The following is a 9,703-nucleotide window of genomic DNA, read 5'->3' as shown; positions in this document are numbered from 1 at the left end:
GACCGAGGAGGCGCTGCTGGCCAGGTGGCCTCCAAGGTTGTACGGCGGCCTCAGCACCCGAAGAAGTGCCCTCTTGACCCGCTGGGCGGCTAGGAACTGGCCAGCCACTACCCGGCTCCTTCGCTGAGCTTCTGCTCAGTGGCCCTCGAGGCGGCAGAGGGTCCCTCACCGAAGCTCAACGTCGAGGGCCAGTTCTGGCGGCTGTCTCTCCCGCTCGCCCCGGCTGTCCCCCGAGGTCCCTCAGCGTCCCCGCAGGCCCAGCATCCATGACTGCGGCCGCCGCAACGCTCCCCAGTCTGGATCCGAGCACCACCTTCAGAGCGGCCCAGCGCTCATTGGCCTGCCGCCTCTCGCCCACGTTCATTGGCCGGCTCAACGCCCGAGCCTATTGGTCTGAGTGGTCAGGAAGGCGGGTATTCCTTCGCTCCGCCTTTCCGCGCACCAGCTTCAGAGTTGCTTTCCTGGTGGTAGTGCACTCGGGTCTTGGGTCGGCTTCGGTCTGCGGGTTCGGAGAATAGAGGGAGGGAAAAGAGATTGAACGCAATTCCATTTTAGAAATATTGCAAGACCACGAAAGCTGGAGGGAACCGCGAGCTTTCTCTGCACCTTGGTATTGCGCCACGTGTTTTTAGGACTCGGTTTCCCCAGTTTAGGTGGTGGAGTAGGGGAGGGGCAGCGGGCAGTTCCACTGAAAACCTTGATCATTCCTAAAGCCCTGGTGTTTTTGTTTTTCCATGATGGGGTGAGAAATATCAGTCAGTGCTCCTTTCACATCCCCAAATTCTGCTGTATGGAAGGTTGGGAAGGCGGGATGGACACTAAAGGATTTGGGAGCACTTGGGTGAAGAAAGTCCGAGACAGGTCAAATTCCTAGCTAGTAAGGTTGCTTGTTTCTTTTGGCTTTGTAAACTGTATTTAAAAGCAGTAGAAATTCACATAGTAGCAGCCGAAAAAGTACATAGGAAAGTGAGTCTCATCCATGAATTTCCCTGCTCGCAGGCAACCATGATACATCCTTCGGAAGACTGATCTACACTGCCTTTCAAAGCAGTTCAATGAATCTTTAAGGATATACTGAGCTGGATCTTTTACATGCATTGGTTACTTGCAGCCAGATAGGGAGAGTAGTATGTTGACTTTTTTTACAGATGAAACAGCCCTGGAGAAATGGAGAGACCCTAAAAGCTGCTGGGCCTGGGCATGTTTCTTTGGAGACCAGAACCTGCTCTTTTTCTTCCATGTCTTTCTCTTGCCCTCTTTAGAAAAATTCCTGTGTAAACCATTAACCCTGCCCTGGTAGCCATTTTCCAATTCCTGAAGGGAAGACAAACAATTCACTCTGTCAATATTTACTGAACACATCCTATACAGGAAATCTCTGCTAGGCATGGGGGAGAACACTGGCCCCAGGCCCAATCTTTTCTGAGTGTAGGTAATGGGACCCCAACATTAAATAACTTTGAGTAGAAATGTATGAATAAATGGATAGTGAACAGGGAAGTCTTGCCCCCACCTAGTCTCCCACTCCCAATCCAGGGGGAAATTTAGAAAATGGATCTTTCCTTTTTTTTTTTTTTTCTTCTTAGCGTAGTAGTGTGAGAAATGGCATAGGTTTTGGGTGAAGACCAGAGATACCCTCTGAAAGTACAGGATGTTCAATTTTGACACATTTGTTGCATGAAGACCTTTCCAACATATATATATTAAAATTGAAGTGGAAAAATAAAAGGTTCTGAGGACAAAGCTATTACTGATTTTGAGCAGTTTTAGTTTATTGGGGAATAAAAATGGGGACACCTAGACTTGAACTCTGGTTCTGCTCCTTATTGACTGCCTGACCTGGGACAAGTCAAGCTTTCTGTGACTCTGTCTTGAATGATAAAATGAAAATATAATAGTATCCACTTCATAGGGTTGTTGTGAGAATTAAATACTTTAATATACATAATGCGCTTAAGACAATGGCAAATGGTATGCACCATGAAAGAGCTAATCTTATAAAGTTAATAATTATTAATATTGTAGCGACTTCCCTCATCTTCAGCAAGTCCTTCAGGACCCCGCCCACCCGGGTTGTGCAGCAGCCTCTCCTCCTCTCGCCCCGCCTCCTCGGGCCCGCCGCGTGATGCACGCCAGGCCTTGTAGTCCATTGGCTGAGTCCTATCGCGAAGGCCCTCCCAGGAGAACTACATTTCCCAGAGTTCTTCTTGGCAGCGGCCGTAAAGCGCGGCGGTCGAACGGCCGGTTCCGGCTGAATGTCAGTGCTGGGCTGTGGGCCGGGGAAGGAAGGTGGTTGGCGATCTCAGGATCACCTCCACGGCTACCTCCACTTGTCCTGCTGCCGCGAGCGCCGGGCCGCTCGGCTGGGGGGGATGGGGAGGTGGGCGGGGGCCATGGCAAGTCCTCCCGTAACATCCACTCCTTGGACCACCTCAAGTGAGTGAGCAGGGGGCACAAGGGGGTGGCCGCGGGCTTGGGGGCTCAGAGCTCGGGTCGGGGGGCGCTAGTTGTTGAGAGCGAAGAGGTAGGGCAGCGAAGAGCGCCCGGGAAAGGCTATGTGGTGGTTACGAGCGAGGGTTCTGGAGTAAGCGCCTGGGTCCGAACCCTGGCCCCTTTGCTCTCGGCTGTCTGTGACCTTGGACAAGTCGCTTGGCTTCTCAGAATCCCCCTATCTCCCCTATAGAGTAAGGAGACGCGGTTTAGGTTTGTGGGCGAGAACTTCATTCTTGCCCGGGTGGTTAGTGGCCACCAAGCTTCCCAGGTTGATACTACTTAGACTGTACAGCTCAAGGATCAAAGGCCCCGGGGTCGGGCATCGATCTGGGTTCTAATGTGCGTGTATGCATTTAGGCCTACGTTTCCTCAGTTGTAAGATGAATGAATAGTGACAGAGCCTACTTCCTGGAATTATTTTGAAGGTTGGTTGGATAAGGAATGAACAGAAAGCTCAGAACATCCACAAATGCTCAATAAAGGACAGTAATTAAAAAAAGGATTTCTTTGGGGAGATGAACTGGAGACGTGTGGCAAACAGTCTTGGGGAAGCAGGTGTGCACAGAGATTAAAAGATCTGTGACCAAATCGTGACTCCATAATTTAATGGCTGTGTGACCTTAGACACATTACTTCGCCTCTCTGAGTTTCCAGTTCCCCATCAGCAAATGAGGATGATGAACCTCCTACAAAAATTCAGTAATGCCTTGTGTGGAAGTGGTTGACCCAGTACCATTCCACAGTGTGTGGTCAGTCGTGGTAGCTGTGTTTATTAGCCCAACAAGGACTTCCCACACCACCCTACCTAAAGTGTTCCCCCCACCCCAATACCTTTCTGTCATATCTTTTTCTTGATTTCATTTCAAGTATACCTGCTATCTTGCATTACCCTGTTTATTTTTACTTGCTTTTGCATGTCTTATTAAACTGGTACTTCTAGGACTTGGTTCGTTCACAGTTGTATTCTCAGTATCAAGCACTATGCCCCACACAGAGTAGGAAAAAACAGTGAATAAACTGGGGAAAAGTGCAGGACATGCAGGCCAAGACCTCGGCTTTAGGGGCCGGATGGAATGAGTGATGGAAAATAGAGACTTTTGAGAAAAGAGTAACTTCAGGGAGGATAGGCAGGATGGTTTGGGGGGTAGTAGGGAGAGAAGGCAAGGAGAGCAAAGAGGCCCAGGACCAGGATGGGGGTTGGTAGGGAAGCAGGTCTCTTAAATGGGAGGGCATCTGGCCTGGAAAGGGAGTGGTTTAAGGATTTCAGGAATTTATTGAGTGGGTGGATGAGACTGGAAAGGGGAGGAGGGTTAACCAGAAGGGTTGGGCCTCCGGCTGGCACCAGGTACCTGCAGGCTCTCACCTAACTCGGCCTGACTCTAGCCCTCTTAAATTTAATATTTATTGAGTGTTTTATTCTGTGCCAGGTACATGCTGAGGACTCCCTCTGTGTTATTTCCTCAGTCCTCATAAGTCTGTGAGTGACAGGAACTTTTGTCACTCCGTTTTATCCAAGTGGAAAATAAGATTCAAGTAGCTTAAGTCACTTGCCCCAAGGTGATAGCAGCCAGAGTATCAGAACTGGGACTTGACCCTAAAGTTTGCACTGGTTACACTGATTTTCTGTGCCTTTTTTTTTTTTTTTTTTTTTTTTTTTTTTTTTGTATCAGGGTTCCTACTCAGTCCCTTTCACTTTCGAGACAGGCAGCAGAACCACTGAGTCAAATCCCTGGCCCTTACACTCTTTTACTAAATAAAACTTCCCACTAAGTCAGTTAAGGGACACTTTGAACTTGTCTGTGCTTTATCACCAATAGGGCATCTCTGCTGCCAGTCCACACACTCAGGAATGTAAAGGGTCTCGAGTTTCTTTGTAGTATCCTGGAACTGCCTGAGTTCATAGTTTAGATTGCTGGAAAGTGGAGCTGCCTGCCCTGGATCAGGCCAATCTGCTTAATCCATACTGTAGCCCAGAGAACCTAGTTATCTGTGTGTTGGTGTGAGGCTCAGAATATCCCAAGGTGGCCTGGAGAAAGATGCTGTAATCAGCAAGTGGCCACCCCAGTGCTCACGCTGCACTTCATTTGGCTTTGATAGTAAACATTTTGGGTCCTGGGTATAGAACAGCTCATTTCCTGAGGGAGTCTGCAGGCTGGTGGAGAGAAGCCAAAGAAACAGTGACAGTACAGTATGGCAAGTGAAGGGATTGTAGGAGTCCAAGGGTTCTGTGAGATCGCTTCTTGGGCACTTTCTAGAGGAAGGAAGAGGTGACTCTAGAGTGGAGGCCCCAGGGATGAGTAGGAGTCATGTGCATGTGTGTGGTGGGTGGCATCATGGACAGAGCTGGGGGACTGTGGCATGTCAAGATGGGTGTTGTTGTAGGAAACAAGGCTGATGGTGGGAAAGGCTTTGGGTTTTATCTAACATAAGGTGATCAGCTCTCCTGGTTTGCCTGAAACTCGGGCTCCTTGAATATGGGACTTTCAGTGCTAAAATTAGGAAAGTCTCACGCAAACCAGTACAAATTGGTCACTGTACCAGTGACAAGAAACAGTTCCTAATACTGTCTTGCTCTGACCGAGGTCAGTATGGGTGGTAAAGAGAGATTGATATTTAAAAGCATTTGGAATAGTTTTTTTTCTTTTTAGGGTGTGTGTGTGTGTGTGTGTGTGTGTGTGTGTGTGTGTGTTGGCACACACAGCAACCTGGGAGCTCTACTTTTTTTTTTTTTTAAATATTTTTTCACAGCACTCCCAGTCAGAAAATTTTCCTGTTTTAGACAGGATTTTACTTTTTCTAAATAATGGAAAACTGTGTACCTGTGGTTTTTGTCTGTCGAATTAAGTTAATAATTTAGTTGAGGCAGACTGAAATAGTCAAGAGGTTACATTGATGGTTTATTGTCTAAACTAGTGCGTGGCTAACAAATGCGTACTACCAAGCAAAACCTAAACTGACGAAGTTATTTTTGCTACTGTAATATTATCTTTATGGGGCACTGTGTCCACAAAGTGATAGAACTTGGTTGTTGCCTTAATTCTGGTCAACATTTGGTGGGGAGGGTCAAGGTTCTCGGCTGCAAGGGACTAAACCTTCTGAACTGCCTCATGCCCCAGTGGAACTGATTGGCTTTTGTCCCAGAATTGTCTGTCCTTGTTAACCCTCAGGTGAGCCCAGGTGTGAGATGAAGCTGTCAGGGACTATATCCGAACTCTCTCCAAGCTCTGCCTCCTTGGTTGGTGCCATTTTCAGGAGGCTCTAGGCTCACATCACATGAGCTTAGCAGTCCCTGGGAAGAAGAGAATTTCTTAATATTACTGCAGAAATCCAGAGTTAAATTTTGCCAGACCCTGTCCCTGAGGTTCGTGCTATCCCTGAGCTAGTCACTGGGGCCAAGGTGTATGATGTTCTGTCTGGCCAAGCCTTTCTCACACGCCCTTCCCTAGCGCCGGGGGTGGGATCAGCTCCAGCCATGCCAGTGGACGAAGAATGAGACAGGTGATTTCCTGTGGGATCACCAAAGAAGGTAGGGAGTGTACCCCCACAGCAGACACTCAACCTTAGTGTACTCAACCTTTGGCCAAGGTGAGAGCTCGGGGCACAATATTAGCAAGCTGATTTCCTTGAAATGTCATACTCACCATATCACAATTAATGGGCCCTAGGCACCACCATGTCAAGGCTAAGTTCTGGTGGCCCTCAGAACACTCAGACTGTGTTCCTACCCTTCTAGTTTGGGAGCCCAGGGCCTTAGGAGCATTAGTGGTAGGAAGATACTTGTTTAAATGGAGACATAAAAGATCTAAAGGATGTGTAGTTGTTACCAGGCAGGAGCGGGTGTGGGGAAAGGAGACTGTTTCAGGTAGAAGAAACAAAGTTTGAGAAAACTTGGGCAGAGGGTGCACATTGACAGAACTCTGGTCATTTAGTAAAGGAGTACATGGGCAAGGGGGAGGTGTAGGACTGTGATGTACAGAGGCTGGATCATCCTGGGACTTGTACGTTGTGTTAAGGCTCTGAGTTTGCGTCACATTGATAGTCTTCCTCTCTTACTGATACGAATCTCCATGCCCACTTGACTGCTCCTTTGCTCTCTCTTCAAGTTTCTCTCTTCTTGCCCATCCACATGCCTAGCTCTAGCCTTAAGATACTAGTTCTTCCATAAAAACTGCTCTGGTGACCAGCCAACAAGAGTTTCACCATCTTCTCTAACTTCTCTTATGTTTGTTTTCACTGTCTCACTCAATGAACATGTTATTATATACTGTCTGCTCATCTCCAAGAACAGACCAGCTTCAGTCCTGAAGGTTTTGACCTTGAGTCAGAGCCCCAGGAAGCTCAGGCTTGTTGTTTTGCCATCATAAATTGTCTTCGTGTATGTATGTATGTATGTATATGTATATCTGCATATACAAACACCTGCTTGTCTCCCGCAGTGTCAGCATGCGCTTCATGAAGGCAGGGACCTGCGTGGCTTGTGTGCTGGCACAGGCCTGGCCCATAGCAATTGATCAACAAATACTTGCCACAGGATGAACACAGAGGCAAGTTCTGGCCATCCTTTTCTTAACAACTGCCTGCTCCTGACGGTTTTGGCCCAGTGCCTATGAGGACCTATGGCTTTCTCCAGGCTATGAGCCCTGCCTTTACCCTCCCCACATATCCCAGGCCCGACTCCACTTACTGGCCTAGCTTGACATCTTTAGGGGATGACTCGCCAGAAGCACCACCTGTGAACACCTTTCTATAATCTTCTAGTCTGATTCTAACCTGGTGGAGCATCTCCTGATTCTGCTGCTAGAAGACTGATACTGAGCAAGTGATGCTCTCAAGGCACAGTGGACTGCTCAGGAATGTCTGTAGAGTCTCTCCCCTGGTTCTGAGCTGGACAAATTAACACAGGATTTGTGTCTCCCACCTTTTACCCACGCTCAAGACATTGTGATTTGGAGGTGTGTGTATGAATTGGAGGGTGAATTTCTAGTTCCTCAGGCCTCTTGTCACTCTGCTTATCCTTTCTCATGCTCCAGTTTGCAGATTGGTTTCAGGATCTTCATAGGATGCACATCCCAAGAGGCATGTCAAGGTCTTTGTTATAAAATCTGCATCAAAAAATGCTGTCAGTGAAGAGAACTCTGTCTCTGAAATGGACGTGATAGTTGGTTTCCTTGGAGCATGGGGCTTCATTAACTCACGGGTTAACTTGTGAAATAAATGATTCTCTTGAGAAGGCAGGGTCTGTTGAGGCGGGATCTGTTTATGCCTGCAGTCCTTGGTGATGAACCTCTGGTGTGCAGGTTCCATGTTGGCAGTAGGCTGTAGTGTTTTGGTCTCCAGGCATTGCAAATGCAAGCTTGTTCATCAGTATGGACTTCAGTCATTTGCAAGGGTGCGATACTGTGCAGAGGATCCCACATCTGTGTCTGCAGAGCTTCTGAAGATGCTGGCTCTTTTCCAAAGATATAGAGCATGGGTCAATTGCGAGGACTTTCCTTACAGTGGGTGGTATATTTTTATGCCTTTTTGGTTTGTAGTTTGTCTGTTTGGTTTTCTTGTAGATTAGGCACTCACAGCTTCATGTAAATACTTGGCCAGCACAGCGGTTGGTTTCTTCATTGTTTGTATTTTCTCTGCTAGAATGATTTTAAACTTGAGGTCTGGGATCCAAGAACCTGGTTGTAATCTTGGTTTTACCCGTGCTACACTGGGATCCTGGGCAGAACCTCAGCTTCCCAGAGGTCAACCTCATAGGGTTGTTGTGGGTGATAAGTGACACAGTACAACTGAAGCATTCAGAACAGATCCTGGCAATAGTGTGCCTCAATTATTCTGTTGATGAAGATTAAAATGTATATACAGAACTAAAGAGAAAAGGTTACGATTGTAGGTCATTGTCACTATTAGAGCTTCATCTGCCATAGTTAAATGTCCAAGACAAATCACTCTGTCCTCTGAAATGTGCCGGGATAGGGACTCAGCTTTGTGGTCACTGCAACATAGTGGAGCAATTAGCAATCTTCCTGTCCCCCAGAAGAGTCGTTGCCAGCTTTTTCTCCAGTTGTGTGCAGTGCAGCCATTACAGCTGTCAGTAGCAAAACTGTTCTTATTTTCAGGCGAGGAAAAAATGGGCATGGAAATGGATGTACATAACCTCAACTATATAAATATTCATAGTAAAGAAAAAGGCCCTAGGAAGTAGATTATAACTAACAGTGGTCATCTCTGGGCAGTGACATCTCTGTCTCTGTCTCTGTCTCTTGCTCTCTCATTGTCATTGTAGTCCAAGTTTCTTGCCTTTTTAAAATGAATGTTACATTTCTGATCAGAAAGTTATTAAATTGTTTACAGCGTGAGATATCTTACTTAATCTTGGAGAGCCCTGGAATTACATGCCGCATTAAAATACTAAATCTGAATCCATCTGGCCCCTGGTGCTCCATTCTATTCTGGTAGATGTATATTGAGGGTGTCTTTGTAACACATTACCTGAAACAGCATACTAGGCTGTTTTGGGAACAAAAAAATGAGCAGGGTACAGGTGTAACTACCGTCAAACTTTAGAACTTGAAATCTAGGTATTTTTATGTACTGGCAATAGACACATAGAAAGTGGACATGTTGAACAGTGCCATTTACGCTTCCATCAAGAAATACCAGTTACCTAGGACTCTAACAGAGAGAAAGCAGGACCCCTGTCCAGCAAACACGGATGCATAAATACCATATTTTCATCCTGTTGTGAAGATGTCAGATCTCTAAATTTAACTATAGATTTGGGGCAACGTTAAAGGTAATGTTATCAGGTAGTTTTGTGGAAATTGAGGTGATTTCTAAATATACACAGAAATGAAGTGTATCTGGATGGCCAACATGATATCAAACAAGCACAAGGAAAGAAGCTAGAGGCCATACATTATCACGTAGCAGAATTTGTTATAAAGCTGCAATAACCGGACAGCATGGTACTGGCACAAAAGGAGTATCAGTGAAATTCGAGCACCCAGAAAGAGACTCCCACATGTAGTCACCTGATTAATGATAAAGGTAACACAATTACGGTAGAAAAATTAGGGCCTTTCAGTAAATGGTGCACGATCACTTAGATCTTCATATAGGAAAGAATTAATTGTGGTTAATACCTTATACAGTAGCATATGCCAAAATCAGTTCCAGATGTATTCTAAGGCAAGATGTGAAAGGTAAAACAATA

General features: G+C 46.4%; 1 protein-coding gene across 1 annotated transcript in view; it reads left to right on the top strand.

Moving 5' to 3' along the window:
* Positions 1–2,125: 2,125 nt before the first annotated feature.
* Clec16a (C-type lectin domain containing 16A) overlaps positions 2,126–9,703 on the top strand; it is a 213,138-nt gene continuing 205,560 nt past the window's right edge. The window contains exon 1 of the mRNA XM_010610069.2: positions 2,126–2,436. Coding sequence (XP_010608371.1) covers positions 2,126–2,436 — 311 coding nt within the window. The remainder of the gene's footprint in view (positions 2,437–9,703) is intronic.

The sequence above is a fragment of the Fukomys damarensis genome, unplaced genomic scaffold, assembly GCF_012274545.1.
Source record: "Fukomys damarensis isolate Sample0158 unplaced genomic scaffold, DMR_v1.0_HiC HiC_scaffold_34, whole genome shotgun sequence".
NCBI classification, from domain to species: domain Eukaryota; kingdom Metazoa; phylum Chordata; class Mammalia; order Rodentia; family Bathyergidae; genus Fukomys; species Fukomys damarensis.
The sequence above is the reverse complement of the archived record's forward strand: the minus strand, read 5'-3'. Positions and strand labels throughout refer to the sequence as shown.